The 19,734-nt window shown below is 34.8% G+C and overlaps 1 protein-coding gene across 2 annotated transcripts; it reads right to left on the reverse strand.

Moving 5' to 3' along the window:
• Positions 1–294: 294 nt before the first annotated feature.
• On the reverse strand, positions 295–2,230 carry LOC129892122 (protein DEEPER ROOTING 1-like). 2 transcript variants are annotated; one of them, XM_055967672.1, is made up of 6 exons: positions 1,992–2,230; positions 1,836–1,884; positions 1,227–1,729; positions 928–1,102; positions 679–729; positions 295–565 (listed from the first exon to the last, which is right to left on the reverse strand). In XM_055967672.1, exons 1-5 carry the CDS (start codon positions 1,995–1,997, stop codon positions 710–712), a joined length of 753 nt encoding a protein of 250 aa, XP_055823647.1. In that variant the 5' UTR covers positions 1,998–2,230; the 3' UTR covers positions 295–565; positions 679–709. The 2 variants fall into 2 exon arrangements, with proteins under 2 accessions (XP_055823647.1, XP_055823646.1); XM_055967671.1 differs by having other exon boundaries at positions 1,836–1,908.
• Positions 2,231–19,734: the final 17,504 nt, after the last annotated feature.

The raw sequence follows: 19,734 nt of genomic DNA on the forward strand, positions 1-19,734 counted from the left end.
GTGTTAGTAGTTCAAATCATAGTCCACAAGGATACTAATTCAATCGCGTTCAATGTTTATATCAATTCAATGAATACAAATTTTCATATATATGTTTATCACTTTTATCACAGAACCATAGTTCACTAATAAATAATTTTCCTTTAATTTATGACAAATTGATATGATTTGATTAAAACATAGGTGCATAAATAATTTTTGCGTCCATAAGTGATATGGAAAAAGAGGAGCTACAACTAGAGAGGACTTCATCTCTATTTACTAGAAAAGACAATCGGTAGTGCTAAAAGTCTATTGCATCAAAGAAGCAATTCCAATTTCTCATTCACTTGGCTTAGATTACAAGATTTTCCCCTTTTATTGAAACTTCAGCTGATGAACTTTTCCAACCATGACAAAAACAGAAATCCTTATCTAGTCATGGCAAAAATCAAGTGAAATGTGTACTTCTTGTGATATAACAGTAGCAGATGGACGTTTTGCTCCTTTCAACTCTTCCCAAAAAAAAAAAAAAAAACTTGAGAAGAATCTGAATTTTGCATATCCAAATGAAACAGAAATCAATCTGCAAAAAAAAAAAAAAAAAAAAGAAGAAAGAAAGTAAAAGGGTGAGACACTTGGATGGATATATATATATAATGACTTATATGATCCAGAGTTTATCAAGGGTGTTCATACCTCATGTTTCAAGAACTGGCTAATAGGCCAATCATATCTCTAGTACAATGACTGCAGCAAAAGAATGAACACATATTAAAAATTGTTGGCCACAGAAAACATAATGGTTTGAAGTATGTTTATGTAAATGAAAAAATGTACTCTCTGTCTCTGTTAGCTAAAACTTTTAGATGAAATGGTTACGGTGAAAAATCATCGATGGATATTAATTAAGACTATGCTTCATATGAAGTGGTTAAGAAAACTTACAATCAGAATCTGACTTGTCCCATTTGCTCCCATTCTTCACAGTACTCTCAAATGCTTCATCTTCACTATAACTCTCAATCACACACCTATTGTCTAAGTATCTCTTTCTTGTGGTAGTATCCCTTGGACTGGTTGCTTGAGGATATATCTTTTTGTGTAGTATGGCCCTTAGAATCTGAAATTTAATTTAAGGATTACTTACATCAAGTTCATAGATAATAATGCCCAATGGGGAGATAGACACATTAATTAAAAGATTTATTGTTTGCATACGAAAATGTACGAGTATGAGTGCTAACCTTTTCCATCCTTGATTTCTCAATTTTAGACTGTGGAAGTACTGGATCTCTCAAAGGATGTGGGGGAGGGGCTGCGAATCCTGCGCTGCAGAACAATGTCTTCTTTAGGAGATATGACAAGGATTTCTTGCTAATACCACTGTTTGTGTACTCCAATTGGGCAAATTGTTGGCCTTTGCCATGGACAAGACTATTACTCCGTTCGAAATTGCTCTCTTTATTTTCAACAACTCTGTGATCATCATCTACCAAGTTCTGGAGACAGTCAAAGAATTTGTCAAGATCCTTTTTTGATCCTAGCTTGGCTGAAAGGGGACTACTTTCTTCATCAGGTAATAGATGTTTTAGTTCTTTGTGAAGCTGCCCAACTTCTTCAGCTGTAAGGCTTTGATCTTGTTGTTTCAACTTCCCACCGTCTTTCAGACTTCCGAATGTCCCAATAGCAAGCAGTTCATTAGGCCAGTCACTGAATTCTTCTTTGTATGATTGATGGAACATATGATCTATATGTATTAAATTTGAAATAGAAAGCATTTGAGTGAATTCTTCATATAAGAAGTATGATGTATTCCTCTCCACATATTAACCAAATAAATCAAGAAAACTTACGCGTGACTGCCACTGGATTTGACTTATACGTACTTTGCTTTCCATTAATCTTGGTTTGAATCCAATTAAAAATCTGTTATCAGCATATCAGGCTAAGGTTACCATCTAAACAATATAATGATCATTCCTCAAACATTTGCAAAAATGACAACTTACTTTCATCTTGAGGGAAGGATAGACTTGACAAGTACTCTTCAATCTAGCTACAGAGGAAGAGATGTTTATTAGTATCAGGGTGGGCTTGGAGAAAATTAAACACAAATTTCTTAAGCCAAAGGAAGATGAGCATCTTGCCCTTTTAAATAGAGATGGGAACGGAGATGAATCCAGAATTTAGCGTTATCCCGTTTTGATTTAATGGTTAATCATATTATATTTTTAATATTATATATATCGGGCTGAAAGTAGTAAATTTAGTTGAATGTGCAGGCTATAAATTCACCTATTTTAGTGCAAGTTCCCATGCTTCATATATAGATATTTTTAATGTCCTTTGCTTATGTCGTTTTCCTTTTCGACCATTGTTAATGCAAAAAGTGCTAATGATGAATGTAAATGACCAAGATGGAGGGTTCTGCTCGAATAACACATTATAGTTAGTTTTATCTACAGATTGTTAGTGCAAAAAGTGCTTATGAAGAATGTAACATGACCAAGTTGGAGGGGTCTTCCCGAATAGCACATTATAGTTAGTTTTATCTACAGATTGTTAGTGCAAAAAGTGCTTATGAAGAATGTAACATGACCAAGTTGGAGGGGTCTTCCCGAATAGCACATTATAGTTAGTTTTATCTACATATTGTTAGTGCAAAAAATGCTTATGAAGAATATAACATGACCAGGTTGGAGGGGTCTTCCCAAATAACACATTATAGTTAGTTTTATCTACAGATTGTTAGTGCAAAAAGTGCTTATGAAGAATGTAACATGACCAAGTTGGAGGGGTCATCCCGAATAGCACATTATAGTTAGTTTTATCTACAGATTGTTAGTGCAAAAAGTGCTTATGAAGAATGTAACGTGACCAGGTTGGAGGGGTCTTCCCAAATAGCACATTATAGTTAGTTTTATCTACAGATTGTTAGTGCAAAAAGTGCTTATGAAGAATGTAACATGACCAAGTAGGGGTCTTCCCAAATAGCACATTATAGTTAGTTTTATCTACTGGCAAAAATATAGTTGGAAAGGAATATGTGAATAAAAGGTTAAGTCTCTTATAAGTATTACTCTGCAATTTAAGTTTCTGCTCCATACTGTTCACATTTAAGCAACTAAATTACTTAAGTCTCAAAATGGTATGAGATGTCATAACACCCTGTAAATAAAATTAATTCATACCACAATATAGCCTTGAAATGATATAAATCCTAAGAGGGGCAGGGATGTGCGCCAATAGTACATTATAGTTGGTTATATCTACTGGCAAATGTGTAGTTAGTGTATGACAGGATTAATGTGTGTGTCAAATATCAACATTTTTCAGTTTGTCCTTATATGGGATAAGATATAGAATACCATAAAAGGGAAAAGTGATTCATGGGCCAAACAAAAGTGGACATGCCTATACAGTATTTGGAAACAGAAAGCACATAAAAAGCAACCTAAAAGTGGTACGGTGCAGGCCATGACCCCGTGGGGATGTCCCTCACTAACCGAACCCTATAGAATTCCTTCACCACCTAAACAATTTGACTTGACATGAAGACATGATAGGCGATGAAACATACTCTAGTGTCATCAATAGTATCCCAAAATTATTTTCTAGATGGATATAGCCAAAAAAAAAATAGTGATGCTATTGGTGCTCTAGACCCTAGAGTTAAAGGTGATCAAAATATCCATTATTCAATCCTTGAATGATAATGAAAATGTATTTGACTTAACTTATCTAAAATATCTTATAAGTCAAAAAAAAAGAGTTGAAATGATTTTAATTTGACCAGCCAAATATTCAAAAAGTTGAAAACAACTTATTCAATCCAAATGGGGCTCAAAGTCATAAAAGAGTTCATGTATTAAAACCTTCATATGTCGATGTTTTGTTTATCGTACAGAAGGTTATATTGTGTTTTTCTCTCTTATTTTTTTGGTGTGTGTTTCTTCTCATTCTTAGGCACCTAGTCTCTCCTCTACTTGAAGGATTGGTCCCTTTTTTGTCGCATGGCTTAACATCTATGGAATACACTATCTGGAGCTTTCCTTTTTTTGTTGCATGGATCCCAATCTCTCACTTTTATTCCATACCAATTGCCTTTTCTATTGGCCAAGATGCTTTGAATTTATCGAATCTATTCCAGATGCGGATGAATCTTCACTATACGCCACTCCAATTCCCCTTCAATTTGTTTGGGGGAGGAAGCACCACAACTTAAGTTTGATATGATAATAAATAATGAAAATAAATTGAATACGAGAATTTTACGTGGAAACCCCTCAAACAGATAGAAGAGAAAAACTACGGGGTAGAAGGATCTTACTATTATAATATGGAGTACACTGCTCTCAAATATAAGAAGAAAACAACAATTAACAGTTCTCTCTTGTAAAAGAAACAACTCACTAAAGAGGACACTCAAGACTACAATATTTATTTTGGTGTATAACTCTCTTTGTGTTCTTACTCTCTCTGATTATAGTTTTGTGGGATGAATCAAATGAGGGAAGAAAGACTCTCTATTTATAAGAAATAAAAACGCGTTAAAGGAACAAAAAATGTATTTTGTTTCTATCATCTTTTCTTCTGAAAACAAAAGGACGGTGCATGCAACACCTCCTTTTTGACTTTGCCATTTTTCTGAAAATAAAAGGACGGTGCATGCAACACCTCCTTTTTGACTTTACCATTCTACCACTTGAAGATTTAATTGAGAATCAATTAAGTCTTCACACCATCCTTTCTACCCAATGATTGCAATGTTATGTTTCTGTTAGGCCAATAGAAGATCGACACCATTTAAACTTGTTACTGTTGATCTGCTTCATAAACATATCTGCTAGGTTGTTATTAGTGTCAATTTTCTGAATATCCACACTACCTTCTTCCACCTTCTCACGAACAAAGTGATACTGAACTCGTATATGCTTTGTCTTTGAATAAAATGCTAGATTCTTTGCAAGATGCAAAGCGCTCTGACTGTCACAAAATAGAGCAACCTTTTCTTGTTTGTGCCCGAGCTCCTCCAGTAACATCTGTATCCATATTGCCTCTTTTTTAGCTTGTGTAGATGCTATATATTCTGCTTCCGTCATAGATGTAGCCACGATAGATTACAGTTTTGAAACCCAACTTACAGCTTTTCCAGCAAGAGTAAACACATAACCTGTGGTGGACTTGCTTTTATCAAGATCACCTGCATAATCTGAATCAACATAACCTTTAACAGTAAAGTCTGATCCTCCATAACACATTGAAACATCTAAGGTACCCTTGATATATATCAGGATCCTCTTAACAGTATTGCATCTTAACAGTATTCCAATACTCTCTACCAGGATTAGCCATGTATCGACTAACCACTCCCATTGCTTGTGCAATGTGAGGTCTTGTACATACCATAGAGAACATTAAACTTCCCACTGCTGATGCATACGGTATTTGAGATATCTCCATCCTCTCTACTTCATTGCTAGGACACATACTTGAGGATTACTTGAAATTAATAGAAAGTGGGGTAGAAGTTGACTTACAGTCTTGCATCTTGAAGCGTCGCAAGATTTTCTTCAAGTAGTTCTTTTTAGAAAGTCAAATCTTCCTATTAATTTTGTCTCGGTGAATTTGCATTCCTAGAATCTTATTTGCTGGTCCCAAGTCCTTCATTTCAAACTCCCTAGCCAACTGTGCCTTTAAATTTATAAGACGATCTTTATTGGGGCCTGCTACCAACATGTCATCAAAATACAACAGCAAAATAACAAAATCGTCATCACCAAATCTCTTGTAATAAACACAAGGATCTGAACTATGTCTGTTGTATCTAAGGCCTATAATAAAGGAATCAAATCTCTTATACCAACACCTCGGCACCTATTTGAGACCATATAGAGGTTTGTTCAACCTGCAAACCAAGTTCTCTTTTCCCTGTTCTTCAAAACCTTCTGATTGGAGCATGTAAATTTCTTCTTCAAGTTCTCCATGAAGAAATGCAGTTTTGACATCTAACTGCTCCAAGTACAAGTCAAATGTAGCACACATCGCCAGGACTACTTGAATTATTGTGAGTCAAACCACTGGAGAAAATATCTCATTGAAGTCTATACCTTCTTTCTGAGCGAATCCTTTCACCATCAATCTTACACGATATTTCTCCACTTGATCATTACGATTGCGTTTGATCTTGAAGACCCATTTATTTCCAATGGCCTTCCTTCCTTGTGGTAATTGAATAAGATCCCATGTTTTATTTTTATGAAGAGTTTTAATTTCTTCTTGCATTGCTGCCATCCACAGAGATGATTCTTGTCCTTGCATAGCCTCATGAAAAGTTGAAGGCTCTCCATCTTCTGTTAATAGACAGTATGCAACATTGCTCTCCATAGAATAATTTGAGTGCCAAGCTAGTTCTCTTCTCTCCCTAGTTGACCATCAAACTTGTGGAGTTTCGATCCCAGCTTGCTCTTATTCTTCATGCTCTGGTGTTGCTTTAGAAGGAACTTGAACTTCTTTTCCTTTTTCAACTTCAACTGTAGTAGTCTCTAATTTTTCTTTTGAAGTGCTACCTTCTTTTGCTTGTATCTTGTTTTCAACAAATACAACATCCCTGCTGATTACCACCTTGCGGGTAGTGGGATCCCACAAGCGATACCTCTTGACTCCATCAGCATACCCTAAGAAAATGCATTTCCTAGATTTTGGATCCAACTTTGATTTTTCTTGGGTGTTGTACATAACATAAATAGGACTTCCAAATATATGTAGGCGAGAATAATCAGCTGGTTTCCTGTCCACATCTCCATTGGCATTTTCAGATCAATTGCGGTTGATGGTGACCGATTGATCACATAACAGGCGGTTTTGACTTCTTCTGCCCAGAATGGTTTTTCCAACCCTGTAGTTGCCAACATAGCTTTTGTTCATTTCAACAAGGTTCTGTTTATCCGCTCTGCTACTCCATTTTGTTGTAGAGTATATGCCACCGTGAACTTCCATTTAATACCTTCTTGTTTATAGAAGTTATCAATTTATCACCAGTGTATTCTCTTCCATTATCTGTCCTCACAAATACTTGATCTTTTTCTCAGATTCAAGTTCCATCCACGCTTTGAACTCTTTGAAGACTGGAAAAATATCTGTCTTTCTCTTGATTGGATACACCCAACTTCTCCTAGAGTAATTTGTCGATAAATGACACGAAATATTTCGCTTCTCCTAGAGACTCCACCGGTGCTTGTCAGACATCAGAGTGGACCACATCTAATATTTCCTTGCTTTTAGCAAGGGAACTGCTAAACTTCAGTCTATTTTGCTTACTGGTAACACAATGCTCACAAAAGGGTAGTAAAACTATTTTGAGCCCTGAAAGAAGCTTTTCTCAGCAAGAATCTTCAAACCTCATTCCGACATATGGCCAAGTTTACGATGCCATATCATCGTTGATTCTTCAAATGAACTTGCTAACGCGGTTGATGCTTCTCCTTCTTAGTGTGTTTCACCTTTAAGCACATATATATTCGCAGCAAGTTTTTATGCTTTTATCACTACAAGCGTTCCTTTGGATATTTTCATGACTCCACCATAAGTCTTATATGAATATCCATTATCATCTAACTATCCCAAAGACAATAGATTCTTCCTCAAGTCTTTTACATGTTGTACCTCCTGGATGGTGCATATCGTGTCGTCATACATCTTTATTTTGATGGACCCAATACCAATAACATCCAAAGCATGATCATCTCCCATGAACACAGACCCTCCTGAGATAGGATTATATTGATAGAACCATTCTCTCTGGGAAGTCATGTGCCATGTTGCTCCTGTGTTCATGATACAGACATCAGTGAAATATTTTCTACCTTCATTATTTAATATTGCTTCACTACATAAAATATCTCCATCATCCGAGGTACTTGCAATATTCCCTTGAGCATTTGATGACTCAGGGTGTTCACTCTTCTTCTTGAAACGACAATCTTTCTTAAAGTGCCCTTTCTTGCCACAGTTGTAACACTTGATATTCTTCTTACTTCTTGATTGAGATCTACTATTATTGTGACTCCCACTGGGGCCATATTCCATTGGTCTTCCTCTCACCATCATCAAAGCTTCAGCTTGCTGTGAACTTGCTTGTCTGTCTTCCTTATTTTTGCGCCAATTTTCTTTTTCTAAGACGGCAGCTGTAATTTCATCAAAAACTAGACTGTATGTATTGTTCGTCAGGTTGATGATGAGTTGATCATACGAGTTAGACAGACTTTGAAGTAGAAGCTCCACACGTTCAATCCCCTCTATTTTGTAACCCATTGTTGTAAGTTGCGAAAATAGAGTATTTAAAGTATTGATGTGTTCAGTAACCAACATGGACTCTACCATTCGAAGAGTATTCAATCTTTTTTTAAGAAGATTTTATTATGCAAAGACTTGGCCTCATACAATCCCATAAGAGTATCCTATATTTCCTTCGCCATTCGTTTTTTAGCCACACTAAACAACACTTGATCAGCTAGTGCCAAGTGTAGATCAACAACTGCATTGCTGTCTATGTCATTTCACTTGTTGTCATCAGTAAAGTCTGTGGGCCTGCCTTCAATTGCAGCTAAGCAATTGTCCTTTCTCAATATTGCTTTTGTTTTTATTTTCCACAATGAGAAATTAGTCCCATTGAATTTCTCAACGTAAAACTTTATTGTACTCAACATTGTTATTTGCTTCACACCCTTCTAGATCGTTTCTGAATATTTTTGCGAACAATCATGAAAATGTACCATCACCAAAAATTACTATTTACTTAAATAGTACTTTTCACTGAATTTTATTATTCACAAAAAATTACTATTCACAGATAGTACATTCGCATAAAATAAGCAAAATAACCGAGGGCTCTAATACCACTGTTGGGGGGAGGAAGCACCACAACTTAAGTTTGATATGATAATAAATAATAAAAATAAATTGAACACGAGAATTTTACGTGGAAATCCCTCAAACAGATAGAGGAGAAAAACCATAGGGTAGAAGGATCTTACTATTATAATATCGAGTACACTGCTCTCAAATATAAGAAAAAAATAATAATTAATAGTTCTCTTTTGTAAAAGAAATAACTCACTAAAGAGGATACTCAAGACTACAATATTTATTTTGATATATAACTCTCTTTGTGTTCTTACTCTCTCTGATTATAGTTTTGTGGGATGAATCAAATGAGGGAAGAAAGACTCTCTATTTATAAGAAACAAAAACGCATTAAAGGAACAAAAACCGCGTTTTGTCTCTATCATCTTTTCTTCTGAAAATAAAAAGACGGTGCATGCAACACCTCCTTTTTGACTTTGCCATTTTTCTGAAAACAAAAGGAAGGTGCATGCAACACCTCCTTTTTGACTTTACCGCAATTGGCCAAGATGCTTTAATTTATCAAATAAATTTAAAAAATGGTCAATTGTGCTGGATGACAATACCAAATTACTGCTACTAGATAAAAGGAAGAACTAATATAGGCACGTAACTGACATTTGAGACTTGAACTTAGCCAAAATCCCCTGTGACATTGATAGCTCTTACTATTTACAAATCAATATTTCGTGACTTTTACCTTTTCCACATTTTCTGTGGTTAGGATTTGAAGTACATGTATTCAGGATTCTAATATTTTAAAGTTATCGAGTTCTAAATTAATAATTTATACATATTTAATGAATTTATTAATAAAATCGCAAGGTTTAAACTAAAGATAATAGGTTTTTCTGAATCTGTAACAAAATTGCTACTTTCTCCCATTGGGTTAATAAACCAGTCTAAAAGATTGACTTTAATTAATATGGTGCGACATTGCCTATTTTGGCCCAAGTTTGTATGTTTTTTTTCTCTTTTTCGAGAGTTCTTAATTATTGAGAGTAATCGTACATCTTATTAATAACTCTTTTTCCTTGTAAACCTTTAATCTTCACACGTTTACACCTCCTCACCCTTCATGAATTCTAGCATAATTTAGTCAAAAATCTCACCAGGGATTGCCATTTTTTACTAGTGACTCTCCAAAAAAGTCACCCAAGCACGTGAAGTTTGTCTATACCACATGGGTCATTGTTATTTTTTCTATATAAATTAAGATTTATCCAAACATACTTGCTTACTTATCGTGCTAGTTGTGATTGGTTTGCTGGATTCAACCCTACGTGTCAAAGAACACTGATTTGATCAACTTTAATCGTACATTATCCAGACAACATGTGTGAATTTCATAGGAGTCAATTCTTAAGGATCCAGGAGACTCGCTTTTCTATGTTTAGGTTCCATTTCATTAGTACAAATAAAATTATTGGTATATAGACCTTTCATAACTTGCTACTTTTAATATTTCCCGGTTTACGAAATCCGTATTGTTACACCAATAAACAGCTCATTTTATGAGAACATTCAGATACCACTGAATTAGCAAATCTCAAAGAATCATATTGTATTATATTGCATTATTCTGTTTTAATGAATATAATATTTAAATAAATTGTATTATTTTCGATCATAACACATTGTCACATATATAAATAATTTTTGAAGGATAAAATTATAGATAAAAGTAGAGTATAAGGTAGGATTATTATAAAAAGGTAGAGTAGGGGATAAACTTATGATTACTAGTTAATAAACACAAAATAAAAAAAAGATAATGACACAATCACACCATATTGATCGTTACACAAAATGAGAATTTTTTTCATTACATAATGATGAGTTTAATGATATAATACAATAAAAATTAAGTGGAAAAAATACAATAAAAATTAAATAACAATTAAAACAAATATTGGTTTAGAACAACATAAATACAATAGGTACCAACCATCCAAACAAGCCGTAAATTAAAAGGCTCACCTAAGACACATATATAGTACTAATTACGTTGCATAAATATGCTTAAAGCTCCAATCATTCTGTGACAAATGTTACTTATGGCTTATCCTGTTTGTGGTCCTGTATCTTACTTAACAAATAAGTATAGATTTTAGCTTTCTAATTATTCACATAAAAAATCATGTATAGTTTGTGGTCCATGAACATTCTCGTGCAATGCTGAAATGAACATTATTTATTCCTAAAATATAGAAAAGTAAGATACTTAGAAGGTCATCTGGAAAGCATATTCCAGTATAATCAAACAAGAATAATTTTTTCAAGGCATATCACATAACAAGTAAAAAGAGTAATTTTTGGTTAGTAACCATCTACAAATATGATAAAATTGTACATAATGGTCAAAATGGTCAGATCGAATCTTCCGAAGATAATCTCTATACTCACACATGCTAAAGTTTTGCTGATTTAGTCAATAGGGTGTTTAACCTAAAAATCATTTACTAAGTCAATTAATTAAATTCATGGGGAGATGGGTAGGTATTTATAGGATAAGGTAATGGTAACCAATCCCGTAATTTTCTCACCTATTACAATGGTTACATGGATGGGATCGTGGCTATTAAATGTGATTACACGGAATCTCAGGTATTTCAATATTTGAGATGATATGAGACTTTGGTATTTCCGAATATATCCTTCCGGAATATAGTTGTTTGGTGTGTGCATACCAGACCAAGAATCAAGCTATCGGGTGATCAAGAGGCTGTTTGGATTGGCTTATAAGCTGCTTATAAGCTATTTTCAACTTTTTTTGAGTGTTTAACTGATCAACTTAAAGTCATTTTGTACTTAAAATAAGCCCCAATAAATAGTTGAGTTTATTTAGATGAACTTATTTTAAGTAGTTATAAGTTGAAAACAGCTTATAAGTCAAAAAAAAAGTTGGTCTGCGCCTACTTTTTTCCCCAACATATAAGCAGTTTTCAACTTATAAGTTACTTCAAAATAAGTCAATCCAAACAGGCTACAAGTAGTCTTTGGTCTTTGGCCAGGCTGTCACCGTTAACTATGAGTTCCATATATCTTTGCTTCTAGCGTGTCTGGACATATAATCTTTTATCTCGGTATATTTATGATCACCAATAAAAATAGTTCCCCCACTTTTTAGAAAGGTTTCGAAAGTTATTGGGGAAGTAGATTTTTTTAATTTGCTGGAATAAAAGTGTTGGGAAAATGCAGATTAATACAAAAATATATATGATCAAAATAATAAAATAAGATGAGAAAATAATGACACCAAGAATTTTACGTGGAAATTCTTTTAAATAAGAGAAAAACCACGGGTCAAGAGGAGCAACTGATATCACTATAGTAAGGATTTTACATTAGATAGTACCAAGTGCAATACTCAAAAATGACTATCATACAATTAAAATGAATAACACTCTTTAGATCTTCATCTTACTAAAATATATCGATCACACTCTATTTTTCTTCACAGACTATTTTTTTATAGTCTATGAAATACCTCACTTTGCTCTCTAATATTTTCTCTCTCTTATCTTGGGTGTACAAATGAGGAGATGGAGAGCTTCTTTTTATAGGAACTCTTCCTCACCAATAATGCCCATCCTTTTTGATAAAAAAAAACACAGAGAAGTTGCAATTTGCAATTGCAGTAATGTTTGATAAAAAACATAAGTGACCAACAACTTCTTTTGAAAAAAGCTGGTGGAGACTGGACCCCACAAATCTCTCCCTCCAGTCTCATTCACTATAAGGAGGTATCTTTGTCTCAGTAGAGAGAGTTCATGCCAAAAATTTCTTTGCACAACTCGAACTTGTCCCTTGTTACCACTTTGGTCAGCTTATTTGCAGGATTCTCATTTGTAAAGATCTTTTTAACCTGCATAGATTCATCTTCTATCTTTTCTCGAATCCAGTGATATCTCACGTCTATTTATTTTATCCTTGTATGATACATGGATTTCTTGTTCAATTCTATTGCACTTTGACTGTCACAATAAACAACATACTCCTTCTGATGCAAGCCAAGGTCTTGAAAAAATTGCTTGAGTCATAGCATCTCATTGCCAGCTTCAGTAGCTGCAATATACTCAGCTTCAGTTGTAGACAGTGCAACACAAATCTGCAACTTTGACTGCCATGATATAGCTCCCCCTAAAAAGGTAAAAAAATATCTAGTAGTGGATTTTCTGTTATCAAGGTCACCTGCCATATCAACATATGTATAGACATTCAAGATTGGATTTGATCCTCTAAAACACAAACATTTATCTAAGCTTCCTCTTGGATACTTGAGTATCCACTTTACAGCTTTCCAATCCTGTTTTCCTAGATTGTCAAAACATCTGCTGACAACACCAACTGCGTGAGCAATATCAGGTCTAATGCATACCATTGCATACATTAGACTTCCGACGATGGAGGAATATGAAACTTTGACCATGCTCACTTTTTCCTCCCGAGGTATAGGGCACATCTTCTTGCTCAGCTTCATATGACCAGTAAGAGGTATGCTAACATGCTTAGTATTCTTCATGTTGAAGCGCTCCAATACACATTCAATGTACTTCTCTTATAACAGATAAATATTTCTTTCACCCCTAAGACAAGTAATTCTCATGCCCAAAATTTATTTGTCATGACCCAAGTCTTTTATAGCAAAAGACTTACACAACTCTTTCTTCAGCTCGTCAATCTTTGAAGTATTCCTGCCCACAATTAACATATCATTCACATATAGCAAGAGGATGATAAAATCACCGTCAGAAAGTTTTTGTACAAATACACAATAATCTGAAGAAGTCTTCTTATAGCCTTGCTTTCCTATAACAGATTCAAACTTCTTGTACCACTATCTAGGAGCTTGCTTTAGCCCGTAGAGACTCTTTTTGAGTTTGCACATAAAATTTTGTTTACCATTTTCTTTGAAGGCCTTAGGTTATCCCATATAAATCTCCTTTTCTAGGTTACCGTGAAGAAAAATTGTCTTCACATCCATCTTCTCAATCTCTAAATTAAGACTAGCAGCCAAATCAAGAACTGTACGAATAGAGGACATTTTCACACAACATGAGAAAATATTTCATCAAAGTTAAAACCCTTCCTTTGATCAAATCTTTTAACAACCAATCTAGCTTTGTACCTGAGCTTCAAGTTGTTTTCATCAAATTTAACTTTGAACACCCACTTGTTCTTCAAAGTTCTCATGCCTTTAGGCAATTTCACCAACTCATAAGTGTGGTTCTCATGCAAAGATTTCATCACATCTTGCATGACTTCAATCCATTTATTCTTATGCTCATCTTCCATGGCCTCCTCATAACACTCTGTTTTACTCCTGTTAGTGAGTAGCACATACTTATTAGGTGAGTAGCGAGAGAAAGGAATACACTGTCTTGTGGACCTTCTAAGAGGATTATTTGCTTCTTCCACAACTTCATGAGTAGGAGCATTATTAATAACATCATCATTATTATCAGCAGCATCAACATATTGATCTGGAACTTGATTCTAAGAATCACCATGATTATCAAGCCTACCAACATCATGTACACTTGAATAAGGAGCTTGATAAAAATGGACTACGCCATCAAAACTTAAAGGTTCTAGCTTCTGCGCTTTGTCAATATCTTTAATAGTTTGATTCTCTATAAAGATGATATCACGGCTTCTCACAAGCTTTTTCTCAATTGGATCAAATAGCCTATAACCAAATTCATCAAGGCCATATCCAACAAAGATATACTGCCTTGCCTTGGCATCTAACTTTGACCTCTTATCTTTCGGCACATGTACAAAGGCTTTGCAGCCAAATACTTTTAAATGGTCATAGAAAATATCCTTTCCATATCAAACTCTATTTGGAACATCACTTTGCAAAGAAAAAATAGGAGATAAGTTAATAAAATGTACAGTGGTCAATAAGATTTCACCCTAAGAGGAGTTTGACAACTTTGCTTCAGCCAACCCATTAAGCTGAGGAGTCTTAGGAAAAGTCTTTTGGTGTCTAATACCTTGATGCTTGCAATATTTATCAAATGGTCCACAATATTCACCACTATTATCAGTACGAATACATTTTAATTTCGTTCTAGTTTCACTTTCAACTGAAGCCTAAAAATCCTTAAAGACACCTAGCACTATGTCTTTAGTCTTTAAGACATAGACCCAAAGCTTTCTTGAGTAGTCATCAATGAAAATGACAAAGTAGAATTCACCACCTAGAGTCCTTATCTTTATTGGACCACATAAATCAAAATGCACCAAGTCAAGCAATTCTGTCTTTCTTGAAGAAGGGTTAGACTTAAAAGGAAACTCTATTTTGTTTTCCAACCAAGCAGAGCTCACACTTTTCTAATTTAGCCCATTAAAAATCTGACAATAATTTCTTCTTATCTAGAACATTAAGCTATTTCTCCCTGATGTGGCTCAGCCTCTTGTGCCATAACATTGAAGAGTTATCGATCTCGTCATTCACCATATTGGCATAAGTCAAAGTCATAGTCCAGTATAGACCACAATGTTTGTTATCACGAGCCAAAACAAAAGAACCCTTAATAAGTTTCCATTTTACTCCATCATTAGTACTAACATATCCTTCATCATCTAGAACACCAACAGAAATTAGGTGCAGATGAACATCAGGTGCATGTTTTACATTGTTCAAAACTAGTTTAGTTTCAATACTAGTTTTCAAAAAAAATGGTACCAGAACCAACCACCCTGGATAAAGTTTCATTATCCATACTCAAGGTTCCAAAGTCACCAGTAGTATAGGAAGAGAAAAATCCCTTTCTCAATGTCACATGAGATGCGGCACCAGTGTCCACAACTCAACTTGATCACAAGCAATATTTATCAAATCTACACCAAGAACTTTAACAAGATCTTCGGTGGAGACGGTGGCTAGGCAATTTTCATTGCATTCTTCTTTATTTTCCTCTTTGTATTTTTTCTCCCTCTTTAATTTTCGGTAAAACTTCTTTATGTGCCTTTTCATGCCACAATAATAACACTCAATATCCTTAATTCTGCTTCTGGATTTGCTTCTGCTATGTTCTCTATTTTGAGAACCATAATTTTTATTTCTCCCCCAAGAGCCAGATACAAGATATCTGATAAAGAAAAAGATGAACCTTGAGATTTTCTTCTCATTTCTTCATTCAAGACACTATTCTTGGCGGAATCCATAGAGATCACACCATCTGAAGCAGAATTTGACAATGAAGTTCTAAATATTTCCCAAGAGTCTGATAGGAAAGTAAGTAGAAGCAAGCCTTGAATTTCTTCATCAAATTTAATGCATATAACAGACAACTGGTTCATGATTCCTTGAAAATTATTTAGGTGATCTATCATTGGAAAATCATCATGATATTTTAAACTTAACATTTACTTTATTAAGACATTTCATTGTTCCCAATTTTCCGAGCATATAAGCTTTCAAAATATTCCCATAGGGTACGAGCATGTGTCTCCCTAGAAATATGGTTAAACACATTATCGTCAACTCATTACCTAATAAATCCACACACATATCTGTGCAACATATTTCACTCTTCATCTGTTTTATTTCTAGGCTTTACAGTGATAAAGACTAGTTGATAAAAATTCTTGACATAAAACAGATCTTCTATTTTTCCCTTCCAAATGGCATAATTAACACCATTCAAAGTAATCATTCTACTGATGTTGGCTTCCATTATTCCCCCCCCCCAAAAAAAAAAATATAACTATTACAAATCAAAGTAAATCTTTTCTGATGTGAAAGTTCAGATTATATTGCAAACACAGAGCATACTCAGATAAAACCTTGCTCTGATACCAGTTTGTTGAAAAAATACAGACTAACACAAAAATATATATGGTCAAAATAATAAAATAAAATGAGAAAATAATTACTCTAAGAATTTTATGTGAAAACCCTTTTAAATAAGAGAAAAACCACAGGCTAAGAAGAACCACTGATATCACTATAGTAAGAAATTTTAGACTAGATAGTACCAATTACAACACTCAATAATGGCTACCACACACTCTAAAGGAATAACACTCTTTTGATCTCACACCTTACAAAAAAATATCACTCACACTCTATTTCTCTTCACAGACTATTTTTTTATAGTCTATGAAATACCTCACTTTGCTCTCTAATATTTTTTCTCTCTTATGTTGGGTGTACAAATGAGGAGTTGAAGAGTTCCTTTTATAGTAACTTTTCCTCACCAACCATGCCCAACCAGTTTTATAAAAAAGAAACACAGAGAAGTTGCAATTTGCATTTGCAGTAATGTTTGACAAAGAACAAAAAGTGGCCAACAACTTCTTTTGAAAAAAAGGTGGGGACTGGACCCCACAAGAAGCACAATCATTAATATTACCCTTGAATCTAAACCAACAGAATTCATTCCAATATTGCATCTGGGACACACAGAGAGATTAGATTTGAAGTGATGTCCTCACCAGTTATTGAGACAATGATTACATTTTTCTTATAAATATTAGACCACTGATTCCTCTTCCTTGCCTATTTTACCCTTCTACTAGAGCGATTTTAGTTTACTCAATAATTTTTGTTTTTTCATTTTTCTATTTTTAAATCTTTATTGATTTCATTCTTACTTCCACATATATTCAACTATGGCATCTCAAGACCAATATCACCAAACCAACTCACTACCATCGACTCTAGCACCACCGAAAGGCTTCTTTAGGTGACTTCCACTGAAGAGGTGGAGAAAGAGAAAATAATTGTATTGGTGAAAAGGAAAGAAAGAGCCTCTGACGATGAATGCTTATCCAAAAGTATAATGCCCCGAAAGCTTGAAAGTCGAAATGAAAAGAAAATATTATAGAAAAGTTTTGGTACAGGCTTCTACGAGTTGACCTACGGGCAATACAAAATCCTACAGTCCATAGAAGTCCCTTGTAAAAAGGGTCCTAAGTTTGTTAAATCTCTAAATCTCTGAACATTTCCTAGGAGCCCATAGGACGGGTCGTAGAAAGAGCTCGGGCCATATAAGAGCTCATAGTGAGATACAAAGACACTATATTTCAAGGTAAATAGGACGAGTGGTTTCTATAGACCGTAGTAAGAACTAGGGCCTAGGAGGATCCATGATATAGATTTAGAAATTGGACCTTAAAGTTGTATAAGACGAATGGGGTCTACGATCCGTAGGGTCATCTACAACCCGTAGGGCTGGCTAGTAGGGTGAAATTCAGAAGCCTAGATTTGGACCCTGATTCCACAAACTATTTAGAAGACCCGTATAGGTACCTACGATCCATAGGTAGCGCTCATAGAGTCCCTTCGATAGATTTATTTAAGGGATATTTTGGATATTTCTCATTCTTTTAATACCTAAGATATATTGGTTTGGCCTATTTTCTAAGACCTATATCTATCTGAACCCTTGAAATTTCCCCTATTCACTCTCATTCACCAAAAATTCTCTAAGACTCTCAATGATTTCTCTCGCAAGGTCATTTTCTCCTTCAAGATAGGGTTTCAAGATTCTAGTTTCCTTTGAAAGTTTCAAGGCTGGGATTCTTTGAGGTATGAGGAAACTTCATTCATGGATCCCTTTTCATTCATGGATTCCCAAAATATCTTAAATTCCTCTTTATGATTTTTTTCTAACTTCTATGTTTTGATGATCTTATATTGGGTTTATTTAATTATGATTTATTTTACTTCTATTGATCTTATTATACATAATCTGATCTTAATTACATGTTGTTGTTGTTGTTATTGTTGTTGTTGTTGTTGCTGCTGTTGCTGTTGTTGTTGTTGCTGCTGCTATTGAGAATGTTGTTGTTGAGAATTATTTTTGTTTTTTTTGCTAAAAATTTTGGAAAAAGTCTTCATTATTCTTCTTCTTATTATTATTATTATCTGCATTTTTTCTTTTGCTTGTGATGGTTCGTTGCCTATGGTTTTAGACTATGGGGTTAGGCTTGCCTACTAGTGGGTTGATAGTAGGTGCTATCATGACTTGAGAAATTGAGTTGTGACAGAGTGGTATCAGAGCTTAGGCTCACCAGTATGGTCGATATAAGAGCAAGTGCCTAGTAGAGTCCTATGGATTGGTACAGAGATGTCTGTATCCTATCTTCGAGATGCTATGAGACATTTTAGGGAAACTCCTTTCTTGATTCCTTATCATGTGAAACTTCTTTGATCAACCTCTAAATACTTTCTTTGAATTCATTCTTTCTTAGATGGATAATACGAGCACCTTGACAGATGAGAATGGAGTGCCAGTGCTTACTACCCAAGTTTTAGTTTATAGTCAGATGGAGCCTCCATTAGGCGCAAACCTTAAGGTTAGAGATATTCCTCAACCGCAAGTAGGAGTAGTTTTAGATGCACCAAGTGATTCTCATCCCAAGGTTGGACTTGTAGGTCTTCAGCAAGGTTCTTCGCCAGTCTTTGAGTATGTGATGGAGTTTCAAGAGTGGACAAGGCATGATCATACACTATTTCCTATGGATCGAGAAATAACTCAGCAATTTATTGAGGATTGATTTTTTTGCTTCACCTAGAATTATAGAATTTCATAACAGTTGGGTCTACTTTTCCCTAGGTGGTCATTTATGTGAGGTCTATGGAGCATGCATGTATGGAGGCCTATTAAGGTGGAGATAGGAGATCCTTTCATCAACGTAGTAGAGGTAGCATCTCACTCTGAGGTAGGCATCATCCTTGGGAGGGTTATCGTCACCCTCAACCTACTAGACCCATGGTAGGAGCACCTTAGATTCCAGGTGATCCTGTGATAGGTTATGGTACCCACGGTGGATAAAGTTTATGACAGACTTCTCAGAGTATGCCTTTTGAGCATCAAGGTTCTGGGT

Source organism: Solanum dulcamara, chromosome 6, assembly GCF_947179165.1.
Source record: "Solanum dulcamara chromosome 6, daSolDulc1.2, whole genome shotgun sequence".
Classification (NCBI taxonomy): domain Eukaryota; kingdom Viridiplantae; phylum Streptophyta; class Magnoliopsida; order Solanales; family Solanaceae; genus Solanum; species Solanum dulcamara.

Excerpts from the sequence above, each read along its gene's own strand:
- LOC129892122 (XM_055967671.1), bottom strand. Across the intron at positions 1,730-1,835 it reads AAATCCAGTGGCAGTCACGC|ATCATATGTTCCATCAATCA; the intron begins GTAAGTTTTCTT and ends TAATACATATAG. Across the intron at positions 1,103-1,226 it reads AGAAATCAAGGATGGAAAAG|ATTCTAAGGGCCATACTACA; the intron begins GTTAGCACTCAT and ends ATTAAATTTCAG.